At 36.1% G+C, this 18,343-nt stretch overlaps 3 protein-coding genes across 6 annotated transcripts; all 3 read right to left on the bottom strand.

The window, feature by feature from the left end:
* Window positions 1-4,094: 4,094 nt before the first annotated feature.
* LOC107776011 (miraculin-like) lies at window positions 4,095-4,947 on the bottom strand. The gene is given in 1 exon segment (NM_001325206.1): window positions 4,095-4,947. A coding segment is annotated over 1 exon segment (633 nt). The 5' UTR covers window positions 4,913-4,947; the 3' UTR covers window positions 4,095-4,279.
* A 2,442-nt stretch (window positions 4,948-7,389) lies between these two features.
* On the bottom strand, window positions 7,390-8,532 carry LOC107776008 (pentatricopeptide repeat-containing protein At1g31430-like). The gene has a single exon (XM_016595818.2). It carries the CDS (start codon window positions 8,530-8,532, stop codon window positions 7,390-7,392), a length of 1,143 nt encoding a protein of 380 aa, XP_016451304.2.
* Window positions 8,533-8,944: 412 nt separating this feature from the next.
* Window positions 8,945-14,631, bottom strand: LOC107776001 (CDT1-like protein a, chloroplastic). Of its 4 annotated transcripts, none has more exons than XM_016595807.2 (9): window positions 14,484-14,631; window positions 13,633-13,886; window positions 13,431-13,550; window positions 12,601-12,826; window positions 11,435-12,097; window positions 10,915-11,116; window positions 10,729-10,819; window positions 9,412-9,481; window positions 8,945-9,241 (listed from the first exon to the last, which is right to left on the bottom strand). In XM_016595807.2, exons 2-8 carry the CDS (start codon window positions 13,860-13,862, stop codon window positions 9,427-9,429), a joined length of 1,587 nt encoding a protein of 528 aa, XP_016451293.1. In that variant the 5' UTR covers window positions 13,863-13,886; window positions 14,484-14,631; the 3' UTR covers window positions 8,945-9,241; window positions 9,412-9,426. The 4 variants fall into 4 exon arrangements, with proteins under 4 accessions (XP_016451293.1, XP_075111866.1, XP_016451294.1 ...); XM_075255765.1 differs by having other exon boundaries at window positions 10,915-11,110; window positions 14,484-14,630; XM_016595808.2 differs by having other exon boundaries at window positions 10,915-11,110; window positions 11,435-12,100; window positions 14,484-14,630.
* Between the last annotated feature and the right edge of the window lie 3,712 nt (window positions 14,632-18,343).

Consider the following 18,343-nt stretch of genomic DNA (forward strand, 5'->3'; position numbering starts at 1 on the left):
TTTGATGCGCCCGATAGCCGATACGATGGCAACCGCATCAACATTAAAGTTATACACTGACAATCGTGGTGCCTCTTGGGGTCCAATAGGTCTTTCGAAGCCGTTCTTGCTCATGAGTCCTCAATAGCTTTGACCTAGATCATTTCTCCTTTCATTTCGTGCAGAATTTCGCCCAGATCCGTTGCTCATACGATCTCCATTATACGGTCGATATCGATCTCTGTTCGACCTTGGTTCTTAGTCAATATCTCTCTTGATTCTATCGACAGGTCTGATAGGATAAACGAATCCAGAAGGAGCCCCAAGTTTATCGTCCTCAACCCTCATCTTTGATTGATACCGATTATATACATCGGCCCAAGTAACAGCTGGGTATTCTATCAAGTTCTACTTCAATTGATATGAAGCCACTAAGCTTCGAACGTTGATCCCTTGAGTGAAAGCTTGAACGGCCCAATCAGCAGTGACCGGTAGCAAGTCCATCCATTCCATTTGGAATCGAGACACGAATTCTATAAGCATTTCATTGTCCTTCTGCCTTACCTTGAAATGTTTTGACCTTGATGGACCCGGCGTGTGCCTTTACGAAAGAATCTGCAAGCATAGCAAATGAGTCAATAGAATTAGGTAGTAAATTATGGTACCATATCATAGCTCTCTTTGACAGGGTCTCCCCGAAATTCTTTAGCAAGATGGGTTCGATCTCATCATCCTCTAGATCATTCCCTTTGATAGCACACGTGTAAGAGGTGACGTGCTCGTTCGGATCAGTCATTCCATTATACTTAGGAATCTCGGGCATGTAGAACTTCTTGGGGATTAGCTTCGCAGCCGTTCTCGGGGGAGGGGGGAAGGTTTTTGTATGAACTTTTTGGAATCTAGTCCTTTCAATATTGGTGGTTCCCCCGGGATTTGATCGACCCTAGAGTTACAAGTTTCCACCTTCTTGTCGTTTGCCTCGATCTTCTTTTTCCCTGACTCAATTCGCTTCGTCAGTTCTTCGAGCATCTTTATGATTGCTGGGTTGATCTCCGACTCTTTCTTGCTCGATTTTCTTGAAACTGATTCGACCATGTGTACAACTTCCTGGGATGGCTCAAGCTCAACCCTGCTAGGGGTATGATTCTAGTTTTGGAGCTGGGCTATTGCTGCCCGCTGAGACTGCAACATTTCGAAGATCACCTGCAGGCTTATCCTACCATCTTCACCGACACATGCGCTTTGAGCGGCTGATCAAGCATACCCACAGATGGTGCCTTCGGGATCGACGGCCAAAGTCCCGTTGATGGTTATATGTGAACTGACGTCCACTGGATCCGCAGCCGAAAATTCATCGAGGCCAATACTGGTACATCGTTCCCTGCTACTATGTTATCATTTTCGTCGTGGCGGCCGAAATCATTGTCAATGTGTAGAGGTGCTGACTTAGAGTTTGATATTTTTTAGTCCTGTAATCAAAGACACTTCAAAGAACAAGTGTAAAATAGTGTGTGTCATGAAAGTTTGTACCAGGTAATCACCATTATTCGTAGCCCCACGGTGAGCGCCAAACTGTTTACCCTAAAATCGGATAACAGTTGAATTTATACGCGGTTTTAAGGATACGTAATATAACTTGGTACAAATTAAGAAGAATAATTAATATTGAAATTGATCATAAAAGAATAAATGCAAACCACACAAATTAAATAGCCTTGGCCCTCGAGTTCAGTCACCCTTGAACTAAAAGATGTTTCAACTGACTTATGAACAGAATTACAAGATAGTGAAAGCTAGAAAATGATAGTATATTGCTTTGTATTGCATAGAAATGATGAATATTACAAGTAATCAGACCCCCTTTATATAGTAAGGGAGTCCTACTCTTGGTACAGTTCTATATGAGGTAAGAAATCTCATGATTAGCTAATTAATAGTCCTCTTCTTAATACGTGTCGGGATTTTCACCGTGATCCTCGCCCAATTACGGATATTTCAGCTTTCCGTTATTTGGCTCGGTAGGTTTTCTTCGATCTTGCTCGATCTCGAGCTTGATCGGCCTCCGGGTCACGAGCTCGACAATCTATCTTTGCACCATGGTTCGATATAACACGAGAACGAACTTTGACCTATCATATTTCGATCTCGATTAGTCATACAAAGGGCAAGCCCGATTTTGACCGTGTACATATACCATCATAGACATGTTGCTTCGAAGCTTCGGCAACAAATTCATGTAGAATTCCATTGATTTCTACCCAACTACAACCAGGTTTTTTCTTGATTCTTTGATCTCTCATCATCTTCACAATCGTGGAAGCATCTTCCAACATATTACCAGAGCTATACAAATTCCAAAGAAGTACATACACCCCGTCATCATGAGGTTCTAGTTCAAGTGCTTTCTCTGCAGCCATTTCAGCTAATTCCAAATTTCTATTCGCGACACAAGCAGTCAAAAGTGATCTCCATATGACAGCATCAGGTTTCATTGGCATTTGATGAATCAATCTCACTGCTTCATCTATATGACCTGCTCGACCAAGGAGGTCCACCATACATCCATAATGCTCTATCTTAGTTGCACAACTACTGTCCTACTTCAATCTGTTGAATAATTCTTTCCCCTCGTTAACTAATCCAGCATGGCTGCAAGCAGAGAGAACGGAAACATCTCATCAAAAACCTCAAGGCATTTGTTCCTTTTCCATCATGAAGTGCCAAACCTAAAACTATGCTAGTCCACGTGAAAGCATGCATCCTTTTTTATCATTCCTCTAAAAATCTTTGTAGCAAAATCAAGATTCCCACTTTTACCGTACATATCAATCAGCGCATTGTTCGCACCAACATGGATAGCAAAACCGGCTACCTTGTTAACACACCCATGAATACTAGACTTCCCAAAATCCAGAGCTCCAATATCAGCACAGCAACTATATTGTGATTGTGGTCGGGCTGTCATCACCTCCATTCCTCATTCTCTTAAACAGTTCCAACGCCCTAACTGGTTCTTTGCCACGTACACACCCCACAATCATCACAGTCCACGAGATGGCATTCTTGTGGGACATTTCCTCAAACAACTTCCAAGCAGACCCAATTGCCCCGGAAACTACGACCATTGAGCAAACTAGTCCAAGTAGCAATGTCCTTAACGTGCATACTGTCGAATACACGTAGAGCCAAGTGGATTCTCTCTGTTCGACTATACATATCGATCAGTAAAATTGGATTTTCTTATTAAATCTTCTTTTTTTAGATTAAGATATCATCTGGCCAGTATATTTAAGAAGGAATGCGTTGTTTCTGTGGTTCTTTCTTTCCACTCCTAGCTTAGCTACTAATATAGTTCCAACTAATATGTATAGCTTATAGAGATATCTCTTAGCTTAGCTACTAACTAAAATATAGTCCCAACTAATATGTATAGCTTATAGAGATCATATCTCTTACATTGCGATCAATTTTTGCCAAGTCTGCATGGATGCTTGTAGTTGTTTCAATACGGTTTTGTTTTCGTGTGATTTTAGGTTCACTTTGTGCCCTTTTAACATTATCATGTCAAGCGACCTAATCGCATTTTATCCTTGATCTGTACTGTTACTTGCACCTTTTGTTGGATGTGATGATCATTCAAAAACTTTCCTTTTTTCTCCAAGTTTGTTCGTGAAAACAGCAGTTACTTTAAGAACCCCCCACCCCACCAAAAATCCCCATTCCACACCTAAAAAGAAAAAGGAAATTTAGAAAATGCTGGTGATACTACATAGAAATCTAAAATACATGCCGATTAACACGGCAATTTAGCGTTTCAAACAGTAAGATGAACGAGATATGATGATAATTGTGTGATGGTGCTGTTAAGTGTTAGTACTATTTTTGTTTCATGTGTTACTGTTATATCTTCGCTTATAAGGGATCGGAGTAAGAAATGCGCAGAAAGAACGCTCTTTGCATGGGAAATAATAGACGACATTAATTCACAATACAAGGTGTAGTACATTCAGCATAACCAACAAATGCAAATAGATCAAATATCAATAATGTCTAAGGCCTGACGAATCGAGCCTATAAGCCAAGAAACAAACATTCATCAAAAGAGTACACGACATGAAATGCACACTTGTTTTTTTTAATTACTTTTGAAGCTCATGCTTCTCTTATTAGATGAAATACATATTTCTTGAGTTTGGAAGCTCATGCTTCTCTTATTACTAGTAGTTCATTTCAGCAAATCAGAAATATTCGAATAAATGCAAATTATTAAGCGACTAGTTTGTTACTTCATTTTTCTTCTTCAATCCTTGACGACTTGAGCCTTCTTAAACATAACCTTAAATGGGACATCACTTAAAGCCAAACGTCTAATTCCATCCTGAATGAAGATGCCAACATCTTTGCAAATGACCTTGCAGAAATTGCATACTGTAGGACAATATACCAGCTTATAATCACGTTCAAATTTCTCAATCTTGAACCAGTTACTTATAGTTTCCCTACCAGGATTTCCTTCATTTCCACCAATCGTGATAAAGTATTTCCCTGTCGTTTCATCAAAGTCATCTAGCTTCCACAGGGTTGTCTGAACACAGATTGAGGCAGCAGAGAACTTGATGTTTAAATCAGTGGATTCGCGAATCACGCCTTTTTTTGGATTAACGGGTGTAAAGGTCAAAGGAAGGCCATTTTTGATCTCTTGTTGTTCTTGGACAACAGCGTCAAGTGGACAAGATTCATTGCCGGTACTATCTAGGGTGAGTCCACCACCTCGTCCACGGACCACTGGCAAGATGTAGTAATCGATGCCTGTCCGGAGTTTCTTTCCAGCAATGTCGACTACTGCTGGAGGAGCTTCGGCAGCTGAGGAGAGGAAAGAGTTAAAAGAGATGGTAAAGATGAGGAAGGGGAGGAAAAGTTGATTGGTCTTCATTTTGAGCTGTGTTTGGTATATATGTGAAGTTAATGTAGTGTTAGCAAATGGATTTAAGGCTTTTGGGGTTTTTATAGCTGTGGCCTGTGGGAATTCAAGAAAATGCACATGGCCACCGGATTAAATAATTGTGAAGGCCGGGAGATATGATCTCAAAGAAAATTCGTTTTCTTTTTGGGTGGTGTTTGACTCACATAATTCAAGAATTTCTAATTCTAGATCGCTCTCACCGGTCTACTCTAATTGATTTTTTTGTCTTTTTGTTGTGATTCACAATATATAATTTTTTCACATATTTAGGAAGAATTAACTTTTTTTTTTCAAAGTTGCCCTTAGAATAAAGAGCCTAGGAGTAATTATTATATTTCCAATGAACAAAGTAAGGTTAATATGGTCAAACTTATTATTAATTAATGTTAAAAAGTGAATTTATTAATATATGTGAAAACAACCAAAAAAATTAATTAAAATAGATCGGGGGAGTATTAGCTTACTACTTCGGACGGAGAAATTTTACTATGTGAGTCACATAACCAACATTACTTATATGAGTCTAGTTCATTTCTTGACAGGTGGACTCATATTCCTAGATTGTTTTTACTTCATTTTATTGAACTAATTTACGGCTACTCTAATCTGAGAAAAATCGACACCGCAAGCTTAGAGGATAAACTGGAAGTTGGTGAATAACGCGTTAAGATTTTTAAAATATAACTTTGACTAAGTTTCTTGGTGAAATTACAAGTTTTATTATTTAAACTGTGATCAACTAATGAGAACTTTTTAATTGAATATTACCAGTTTACATTTCTAATTTTCTACTTTCTCTCACCTATCATATAAAATATTTATCAATATTCTCTTTGGTTGAATAGCTCAAGATACGATATGTTAAATTTTGCAGATATATAGATTTCTCGTGCCTTTAATTTTTACTTGGATCCTAAAATGAAATATTATCAATAAAAAAGTTTTTTTTATGAAACAGTATATCTAATAATATAATGAAAGAGATCTTTTCTTATTTTATTTTTTTTATTGTCCATCATTTAAGCCTCTAATTAGGGAAAAGAATAGACTTAAATATTGCCTTTTTTAGTTTATGCTTTAAAATAAGTAAGTAGGGGATATGAGTCCACTTATCAAAAAAAATGAATTAGACTCACATAAGTAATATTGGTTATGTGACTCACATAGTAATCAGACGAATTGATAAGAAATTGAGAAAATGATGAGCATGTATAACGCATTAAACAATGCGCTTTAGTCGCTTCTATTTTGCTTTGCGGCATGTTACAAGTTTGTGGTTGCCAAATCGTTCAAGACTTCAAGTACTTTTCCTCTATCTTCATTTTACTTATAATATGCAGTACCGTGTGATATTATTTTCCCTTCAAAAGGTCAAACTTAATAATGGTCAACATTATTTATTGTAGTTACATGCTGATCCCTAGTCTGCGCAAAGGTGAACATATTCTACTTATTGACAATATTTTATTGAGGTTAGATCATAAATTAGCTAAGCAAGAAAATAAAATGTGGTTAGTCTGGATAAGATGATCTGGATGCACCTCACATGATGTGTCAATCAACATCTCTAAACTTGTGATTAGGGGCTGCTGTGGACTCTAATCTTCCTTTTCCAGCTAACCCAAACACACACAAAAAAAAAAAAAAAAAACAATGATCAGAATCTACTCCTGCCAAGATTATAACACAAAAGGAGAACTTACTATTCCAGATCGAGGATACTAATCCAAAAATGCAATGTTGAATAGATGAATAACAACACAAGTGCAATAGTGCACAGATGCATTTGCACATAGTCAAAGATAATTAACCGAGGAGCACTTCCTGCATTGCGTTTATCTACCACCAAATTAAGTAGTGTCTTCCATAGTTAAAAGAACTAGGACTGGAATCTTTTCTAGGACTCTTTGTCCTTGTCCCAAATCATCCCACCTAAATCCAGGGCAGAAAATTTTATAGCTGCCAAAACACTACATTTCTGCAGTAATAGTAAAAAGATCCACGTTTGATTGCTTTAAAATTGTATCTAGTACCCTGTATATACCATCATAGACACGTTGCTTCGTAGCTTCGGCAACAAATTCATGTAGAATTCCATTTATTTCAACCCAACTACAACCAGGTTTTTTCTTGATTCTTTGATCTCTCATCATCTTCACTGTCCTGGAAGCATCTTCCAACATATTACCAGAGCTATACAAATTCCAAAGAAGTACATACACCCCGTCATCATGAGGTTCTAATTCAAGCGCTTTTTCTGCAGCCATTTCAGCTAATTCCAAATTTCTATTCGCGACACAAGCAGTCAAAAGTGATCTCCATATGACAGCATCAGGTTTCATTGGCATTTGATGAATCAATCTCACTGCTTCATCTATATGACCCGCTCGACCAAGGAGGTCCACCATACATCCATAATGCTCTATCTTAGTTGCACAACTACTGTCCTACTTCAATCTGTTGAATAATTCTTTCCCCTCGTTAACTAATCCAGCATGGCTACAAGCAGATAGAACAGAAAGATACGTAATCTCATTTGTAGTTATTCCAGATTCCAACATCTCATAAAAAGCCTCAAGTGCATTTCTTCCTCTACCATGAAGTGCCAAACCTAAAATTATGCTAGTCCACGTGAAAGCATCCTTTTTTATCATTCCCCTAAAAAGCTTCGTAGCTAAATCAAGATTCCCACTTTTAGCGTACATATCAATCAGTGCATTATTTACACCAATGTCGACAGCAAAACCAGCTACTTTATTTACATACCCATGAATCGATGTCCCAAGGTCCAGAGCTCCGATGTCAGCACAACCAGATAGCACAGCAACTATTGTGATTGTGGTCGGGCTGTCATCACCTTCCTTCCTCATTCTCTTAAACAGTTCCAACGCCCTAACCGGTTCTTTGCCACGTACACATCCCACAATCATGATAGTCCATGAGATGGCATTCCTGTGAGACATTTCCTCAAACAACTTCCAAGCAGACTCAATTGCCCCGGAAATTACAAACCCATTGAGCAAACTAGTCCAACTAGCAACATCCTTAACGTGCATACTATCGAATACATGCTGAGCCAAGTGGATTCTCTCTGTTCGGCTATACATATCGATCAGAGCATTACCCACAATGGGTTCAGGTCGACTAAGAAATTTATAGACCATAGCGTGCACTGTTTTGCCATTAATCAGGTCTTGCGTGCGAGCACAAGCTGAGAGAGCTGCAACCATGGAATGGGAATCAGGTTTAAGAGAAGTTGAAACCAGTAAACGGGTGAATAGAGAGAAGGCTTTAGTAGGTTGTTGTAATTGCAAATGAAGAGACAGAAGACAAGTCCAGGAGACAATATCAGGTTGGGGAATTTGATCGAACACCTTGTGGGCAGCAAATGGTTTGTTCAGCTTGGCATATGCATTGAGCAATTTGCACGCAAAAGATTGATGAGATTGCACAAAGACACCACAGGTGATGGATTGAGCGTGAATTTGCTTAATCAAATGCTCATGGCTTACGCATTTGTCAAGTAGACGTTTCAGGGTTGTAGCTGTCGCTGCCAGTATCTCACTGTTTTGGATGACATGAAAACTCATTAGAATTCAAATAGTCCTAATAGAAAAAGAAAAAAAAAAGATTTACAAGGCAGAGAGTTCTCTGAATTTACTTGGAAAAAAATTAATCACAACAATAAATTGTTAAAGAAAAGTGATTGTGAGTACCAAACAGTAATAATACAAGTGACACTGAAACCAAGGAAATTGGATAGTTTTTACTCTTTAACTTCCAAAAGTTGTAGATTTCTTAAGTTTCAGGTGTCTCATAATTTTTTATGCGTTCCCTCCCAGAAATATACAGAATCCTAAAAACATTTGATTCGTTTTCACAAATATTAGTGATGAATGAAGTATATGCGAGTGTTAAAGGAAATACATGTAAATGTAGGGAAGGAGGGAGAGGAATAGTAATGACTAGTAGGGGAGGAAATGCCAACACCAAGGTAAATGCCAGTTAAATATCCGATCAACTGCATAAGCAAATAAATACTCCATCAATCAATTAGGTGAGTTATTCAAACGGATTACAACTGCAATGCAATTTTTGCGCCAACAAGCTGCTCAGACTTCATTTACACTAATCTACTTCAGAACAAATTACAAGGCTATAGCATGCCTTCACTACATTTTTGGACAACAACCGCCTGTCCCAAATACTCCATAAATGCACCAAGTTCTTGTATACGATGCGCAAGGACCAGACTGAGTTTGTGAGTTACTATCTTGAGCATCTCCAACAACATGCGCCCTGGAAAAGAGCAATAAATATCAGAAGCTCACAGAGAAGAGGGTACACAGAGCCTTAACGGCACATTTCAAAAACATGTAAGGTCAGGATATTGTCCCCTTATATTTTTAAGTGAGTTTAACCATGTATTTTTCTTTTTAAGAGTACATGTGCAAGAAAAGGACACTTACCTTGTACAAAATCGATCATACACCTATAACCCTTTCGCAGACAGAGCTCAAGTCAGGAACTTTCTTGATACTGCATCCAAAAAGAGTATTAAACACATTAATAACTTCAAACCATAAATAACCAAACCTAGTACAGGCAAAACTTAATAAGAAACAGAAAACAACCAACCATATACTCTTCATCAAAAGAAGCCACGCAAATTGACATTATTGTCCAAAAGTTTTTTGCAACCATATTCTCTATGCCATAACAAGTCATTCAAATGAACATTCTCTAAAGGTTATGGGTTTAAAGCCATTCTAATGATGGCTTACATGACAACCAAGAAGTGTTAAAACCCAAGCCATAAAAATGAGATTTATAGAATATTCTTAATGATTTTGTCATTGTTGAAATAATGATTAGGAATCTCAACAAGTAGGAAATTTTCCTTATTTCATCTCAAACATAAGGAGCCCATCTGTACATTGTTAACCAACCACTTCACTTAGAGCAATTCTCTCTTTCTCTATTCGTAGTAAGCAATAACTAAAAAGGTTTGTGTAAAACAGGTGTCAAGAAACAGCAGTGAGTATGCCGGTACCCCAAGCCAATAGAGCAAACTAAGCATTGGCAAGTTATATTCACCTTTATCACCTAAGTTGCTCCGACATGGCAGTTTAGGTGTCGCACCCGTGTCGACACGACACTAGTGTGGGTGTGGGTATGGGATCCATACCGGATCTGGTCATACGTTTGGGTACTCTGACCACGATGAACAGAAAAATTCTAGACGAGATAACTAGAGTGAATTTGAAGAAAATAGAATAGCCTATCTAGGAAATCACTGCTTTACTTATATACAACTTGAGAATAAAAAATAAATCCACACTTTACAAGCCATACGTAAGTATTCCACAAAATTTCTCATAATTTTGAGATATTTCCATATTTCTATTTTTTTGAATTATTTTTAGCCGGAACCCAACACCTGTATCCATACTAGGATCCGTATCCTCAAATCTTAGAATTTACATCTCGAAGGATCCGACGTCTAGATCCCACCCGTGTCCGAGCAACTTAGTTTATCACTATCAGATGCAAAAATGTTGACATAGCCTTTAAGAATCAAATTTCAAGTATATAAAATGGATAAAGGTTTTAAAGGAAACAGTCCGAGTCCACAAGTCACCTACATAGCAGTGGATAATAGATTAAGGGAAGATGCCTTTGGAGACTGAGCCTGTGACCTCTAACACAGAACAGATCCTACCACACCATGCTCTCACATAGTAAACCAAACCAACATTCAGTATAATGTTTTACATGACAGATACCTGTACAAAAGGTCTCCAGTGGGGGCAGACTTCTTGCATAGCCACTCTGGAACTAGTCTCTCAAGATGTTCTATCTGCCCTTCCACATCAGCTACATTAAGACAAAATGGCTTTAGATCTATCAAAAAGTTGTAAAACATGAACCAGCAAAAGTAAGAAAAGAAAGGATATAGCTTTTGAGCATACTGTTCTCATCAATATCATAGTCATTCACTATGATCTTGTGAACAAGTTCCACTTTAGTCATTGAACGACAGCCAACAGACTGGAAAATGCGGTGAATTAGACGAACAAGATCGGATAAACCAAGAGATTCCTTCCGGGCCGCAGTCAAATGACTTTGATAATTCTTCTCTTCCTTGCTAAAGGAGCAACGCCTTTCCTGAACCTACCAGAAGATTCACAATCAATTTCATGGTAAATCATATTAACAAAGCAAGTCAAACTATAGAGCAATAGTCCAAGTTGCCTTTAGCTCTGAACATGCTTAGTAGACAGAAAGCAATCCAACCACACACTTGGATAACTGCAAGTTTAACAATAAATTATCATTGTGTGAAAAATCATTTATCCACCATGTAATAGTGTTTTCACTTGTCATTTTGTATTTCACTTCCAAATGAGCTTATTCACATTGATAACAGAAACAGCTCTATGGCTTCTAGTTGTAAAATCATCTAAGAACTTGCCCAGGTAATAATGGTACCTCATGAGGGTATACATCAGCATTAACTTGATCTTCCTTTGAAATCGACTTCCTTTCCATTATAAGGGCATTATCTGCATCTTCATGATGCTCTATACTGCCAGAACTCAAATCTGAAGACATTTCTTCACCACCCAAGGTGGAGAAATCCAATGACCTTTTGACAATTAGATTGGAAACAAGAGAGTTTTGGCCTGTCATACTCTTGTACTTATCTTCGGTAATTGGCACCGATCTCTTTGGTGTGGGCTGAGCAGGTGTTTCAAGCGTTACTTCACTTTCAGACAGGAGCTTCATAGGAGTTCTTTCATTTGCAAACAAACTACAACCTGGTAGAGTTTGGCTCTCTTCAACATTGTTCAGGTTGATGGAGGATTTGGGTGACTTAGGAGATCTCCTTTTAGAATCAAGTTCCTCATTCAATGTACATTCAGATACACAAGGTAAGCATGCCGGCGAAGGTACTGAGAGATGATCTATCTTTGCTTCTGTAGAAACAGCCTGCCGAGAAAAGCGTGAACTGAAGGATGGACAGAGATGGGATGATGATAACAATTCAGACTCAAGTGGACTTGGTAAATCCATAGGCAACCGGTCTGCATCGCTAGTGAGGCAGCTTTGGTTAAACGGATCTGGAAGTATGGCTTCGGGTATGTCACAATCCTGCTTTACAGTTAGCAAAATGAAAATCTCTGAGTGTATATATGACAGAAATAACTTAGTTAGACAAATAAAGATGCATAAGCAGTGTTTTGACCTCCAAATAGCGGATATCACACATTCTAAGCTTCAAATAGCAATTTATAGAACAAAATTACTTCAAGAAAAGAGTTAATAGGTTACAACAAGAAATCTAATGCACAAAATTATAATACAGTATTCGGGGTTAAGATGATTTTATCAGAAAAGGAAGTTATGTTATTGCAAGAAATATTCTTGAACAATTAGCTCTTTCTGGTCATGCTATAGCAATTTTTGTTTCATGCATTAGAGGAGGAAAGGTCTATGCACGGAAAAATAAATTAAAAAAACAAAGAGGGTATCTTTCAATTAGATATTTCTGTTTACTGAAGCATCAGATTCTGTATATCCAATTCTACTTGTATAAAGACCAGTTTGAAGAATTCCTCCGAAGCTGTTAAATACCAAACTTTAAGGATTATTACCTGAGCATGTTTATGGAGAAAATCCACAAGCCTGGATGCAAAAAGATTACTGAGGGTCATAAACATTGAGTGTTCTTTGTGATCTTCGACAGCATCTAAATGCAAGGTAATTTTAACATCTGGCTTCATGCACATGGTCTTCTCATCGTGCACAAGTAATTTATCTATCTGAATGGCTTCAGGAACTATATATTTTATCTGTGCGAGATGCCTGTGTGAAAATTTTCTGACAAAAGAAAATAGAGGATTAAACACTTAATTGCTGAACCATGGTCCAACTAAGGACTGAAAATGAAAATGATACTACTCTACGCTTGTATGATACATTTTGTGGCTGCAGTTGGTCAACAGTAGAATACTAGTGAACTAAAACTGATAGAGTAAACAAAGTCATAATACTTCAGTTTATACAAACTCTTCTTACACATGGTAGAGTTTAAGTACAACAACAACAACGAACCCAGTGCATTCCCATAAATGGGGTCTGGGGAGGTTAGTGTGTACGCAGACCTTACCCCTACCTTATAAAGATAGGGAGGTTGTTTCCTATAGACCCTCGACTCAAGGCACGGTGGAGATAAGGCAACAAGTAGCAAACAGTAGTAACCACAATACATTAAGGTAACGTGCATGAATGATACAACATGTAATAGTAAAGAATCATGAATAAGATCACACAAAAATAGTCCTAGTACTACTGGTAAGCCTAGGAGGAACACACTACTAATTGTCAACAAAGAAGAGAACAGATATAAAAGAAAATTCGGACTGACAAGATAGTTAAGAAAAAAGAGTAATGAGATAGATGAGATCGGCAACCACCCAGCTACCTTCCTGTAAGTACTTCGACTTGACTGGACACGTTCTTAAAAGTAGGTGACCTTTTTCGCAGACCGAGCAACCTCAAGGAACAAAGCATACGATCAAAGAACTCTGACAATTTTCTGTATCTGAAGACCAATACATACTCACTGTTAGAGTTAGACACAATTACATGGATAATGGAATAATCTAGTTTAATGAGGAACAGACCTTTCAGGAAGCTCAGCAATGTGTATTTCATGTTTAGTGTGTGATTGCTCATTCTTTTTCTCTGGTGTCCAAGATGAAAAATCTGTTCCAATAGAGTTGCCTACAGCGATCCCCCTCTTCTGCAAAGGTAAAGGAGATAGCACACTTGACTTCTCTGCCTCGAGCAGACAGCTTTGATTTTTCACATCCAAAACTCCTTCTTTGGTTACTTCATGGTCTGTTTTCTCCATGTTTTAATATAAAGCAGTACAAACCTGGAAGAAGAAAGCTCGCATTAGAAGAACAATTTAATAGGACAAAAATAATTCAATAAAATAATATAGGAGCCTGGAGCCTTAAGATATTGCAAGGACGTCAAACAAAACAATTACTACAAGGAAAGATGGATGCATCCACTTAACTGAACTAATAACAGAACATAATTAAAAGAAACGTTCAGTAAGGAAATTGATTGTCCAAAGACCAACTCCTGCAATAAAATATGAAAGCCTACTGATGACTAATTTTATTTGGAGGACTACCTACATGAAGCTGAGAGGCTCCTTCGCATGGACGGAATAAAGTATAATTCAAATCACAATTTACTTTAACAAGATTGAAAGAAAAACAACAAAAACAACCATAATTAGGAAGCAAAAGAGTAGATGTCAGCTACAATTTCATAAATTTCCAATTACAACCACAATTTCACATCACTTGACTAGTATTCCCAGGAATACAACCAATTGATCTTCGAATAGGCAAGTAAAACACGTTTGCTGTAAACTGTATTGTCCAGTAATCACCAAAAAGAAAATTAACCTAAAACGTTCCGAGTATAGTTTAAATGTAAGAAATGGAAAAAATGTTACCTTTAAATCTACCTTCAGAAATTTGAACTCACTCTTTCAGCAATTGATTTTGAAGAATAGTAAAGCGATAAGAACAAACAACAATCAATTGGAAACCCTAGTCAAAAATTTCCGTTGTAAGAGGAGGGAAAGAGCTGTTGGATCTTCATTCAAAAATCCATTGGTCGGAGAGTTTGCCTTTTTCAAAAGCTTTGGGCCACAAGGCCCAGATCACGCTAGCTTCTGGCAGATGGGCCTTCCCATGTACAGGTTTGGGAAGTGCTATCCAACAGCTTTTTTCCTTTGTTTGAAATGTTTACCTACATGTACTACATTAAAAATTTATTTACCCTCACTGTTTATAATTTAATTTAATTGAAATCCTTGATTATAGCCTTTGAATATTTTCTTTTTCTTTTTTCTCTTCATAGAATTAAATAATAGATTTGATGTCGTCGCTTATCACCGTCGAACCAGTCGTTATCCATTGCCCCGCCAGTCATTGGAAGCCATCAAAAGCTTCGAAACTATGATTTTGAATTTAATTTTTTTAATTATTATTTATTTTGATTGGGTATTGTTGCGAACTATCGAGAATATTCTTTGGAACTTATATCTCAATTTTGAAGGTGCTTGGTGAAAATTAGAATTAATTTTGGATGAATTTTCAAATTGAAACTCAATGATGAAGAAGAAGTATTAAAGTTGTATTATAATTATATGTAAATTATATTTAAGTTGTGTTCCGTTGTGATTATTTTTTTATTTGAATGTTGTATGAAAGTTGCAAAATCGTTGTATAATGTATGAATCTTTGTATGAAATTTGTATTTAAGTTATAAATACTTTCTTTTTAGATAAGGTTGTTGATATATATCAAAATTATATTGAGAGATTAAGTTTTGATTGGAATTTCAGAGAAGAAGAACACACCACATACAAATATATACAATCATATACAAAATACATACAAATTAAAAGATACATTTGTATAAAATTTATATGAAAATTGTATTTAAGTTGTATGACATGTAGTTATTACATTTAACTGAGTAAAAATAATGTATTAAAATTGTAAATAAGAGTATATATAGGTGATATACTATATGATTAGTTGTATAAAATTTATTTTTAGTTTATATGTTGTTGTAAATGTATCAACTTAGTCTGATTTTGATGATGTCTATCGTCACTGATTGAATTGCTTTGGTTTGGCGTAACTTTATGGTTCAAGCTATTAAAACGATTTTATAAGATTTGGCTCTCAATTAAGTTTTGAACTATGTTACGTCACTGTGGTTCGACATTATTGGAATTGTTATACTACAGTTAAGGCACTATTGGGAAGAAGAGAGGAGATGAGAGAAAAAAGAATAATGGTGTAATTGAATCTCGTAATTCAAGTCATTAATAATGGATTGTATATGGTGAGGAGCGACAAAGAATAGGGAAAAAGAAGAACAAAGAAAAAAGAAAAAGGGTATAATTAAATCCCCTAAGTTAAGATATTAATAATTAATTATATATAATTTATAAACAATTCTTATTTAGGACGTATACTGCTTAAATTTAAAATAATTTTGATAAGTAAATTTCAAATATTGTATAAGAACGAAAAAAATTGTTTTGGTTTCAAGACCGTATCGTGGCCCGTGGACCCGTCTGAAGCAGAGTCCTCTCTTCTCCGGATTTGTGTTAGTTTGGCTCTCTTAAACGAAACAAAAATTTCCTTTTCTTTTTTTGTCAAACAAATGAGTATCTTGACGGATTTTCAAAAAACTTCAACAAAAGAGAAGGCAATTTTAGAAAATATTTTGAATTTTCTTTTTCTCAAAAGCAGATTCCACGTAAACTTTTGCGCTACTTGAAAAAAAAAAAAAAAAAAAAAAACATTTTTGTCAATTGTCCTATGTGGTCCTCTTTATCCTTAATGATTTCATTAATAAATCGGCTCACCCCAAGAATGGGAATGAACCAATGTAAGTTTTTGCTTCTTTTAGGTACACGTTTGATTGTTATGTTATATATCAGTAGCCATTATTATAAATCTACAACGTAGTTCAATTGTCAAAGTGTTGTCTCCTTGATATTATTTTATGATTGGCCTTTTTAATTAAACAACACCGGTATCAATCATCATACATAAATATGTCTTTATGGACAAATTATTAAAGGCGTAACAAATCATTCGAAACAAACTGAGGCTATTGTATTTACGAAGTATTAATTCATACCTCTAATATTGTTTTATCCTGGAAATTGCGAAGAAGACTGTATAAGTGAAACAAGATTTAGCATTTCTTTTTGGTAGGGTGGGCTAATCGAATCGAAAAATCGTATCAAATTGAAAAGTCAAATCAAACCGATTAAAAAACCCGACTATATTTGGTTTGGTTTGATTTGGTTTGGTATTGAGTAAAAAAATTCGAACTAAACCAACATATAAATATATAATTTTTATATATAATTTTAAGATTTTATATAGAATTTTCTTTAAAAATGTCTAGAAATATTTGAGATTCTCTTATGTGATATAATATGTAATAGAATATGAAGAGCTCCATATTTATTAACCTTAAATAATGGGTTGTATGATCACTTTCTTATCAAGTGTTATTGAAATACGTCAATCTCTTTGTTATTCCATATTCATATGTCAAGATCTATTAAATTTTTATATCTTTTTCGAATTTGAAGTGATTATTATTATTTAGGTATCGTTTGAATTGATTTGGTATTGAGTACAAACCAATATTTGATTTTGATAAAAACCGAAATAACCCGGTCCATATACACCCCTACTTTTTGGGATCGGAAAATTCCTAATACATAGCGATTTCTGTTTTAGTGATAAACATATATTTAGCCACTCTATTTGAGAATTGAGCAACTTGCGTAAATCTTAACTAATTACGAGTCAAACTAACCCAATTCGCATGGCGCATAACCTATTAAGAGAAAAATATTTTCTACCAATAATTTTTCTATTGGCATGGATCAAACCGAGTTCTCGTTCTCGGTTAAAAATAAAACAATTCTATCCATCTCATCCTAGGTCCCTAATACAACTAGCTAGATCTAAGATTTTGCTACATTGCTTATTGCCCACGTTATATAATCAAATCAATCAACTTACAAAAATCTGAATCATGACATCAAAGAAGGGGTAGTATCATTTTCTATCTATTTTTTATTTTATTTTTTTGAATCAATCCCACATATCGAACACGGCCTTCTTTTCAGAAATATTGTAGTGTCCCTTCAAATCTTTATTGATAGTGGCAAACTCATAAGGGCCCACCTAACAAATCACAGTGGGTCCCTAGCCGTCCAGTCTCCATATTCCTTCCACGTATACCCATACACGTGGCGAGACACCAGCATGACGTAAGCAACGTAGACAAAGAGACTTTTAACCAGAGACGTTGATTGGTTCGTAAAAAAAAGATCTACTTTACTAGATTACATAATTGCAAAGAATATGTTTTGAGTTATTTATCTTATATTTCTTAAATGAGAACCCAATTTATTATGAACAATTATTTACTGTTACGTATAATTTTATAATGTAATTTTTCTTCTTATAATAGTATCTTACACTCCATAAAAGATACAGTATGATAATAGAATCTATAGAACAAAGTTCTAATAATGGAGAAGGGAAGGTGAACTGGAACACGTGTCAACAGATCAAAAAGGCAGCTTGGCTTAGACAGCACGTGACGTTGCCTTTTATGGGCAAATAGAGAAACGGTTGTTACTTTCCGCTGCCGCCCCTGCCTCACATGATATTTCTTCATATCTGTCTCTGCATTTATATTATCACAGTCAAACCATGACACGTAGCTGCTGTTTTTTATTTTTTATTTTTATGTAATGTG

This window comes from Nicotiana tabacum, chromosome 6, assembly GCF_000715075.1.
Source record: "Nicotiana tabacum cultivar K326 chromosome 6, ASM71507v2, whole genome shotgun sequence".
Classification (NCBI taxonomy): Eukaryota; Viridiplantae; Streptophyta; class Magnoliopsida; order Solanales; family Solanaceae; genus Nicotiana; species Nicotiana tabacum.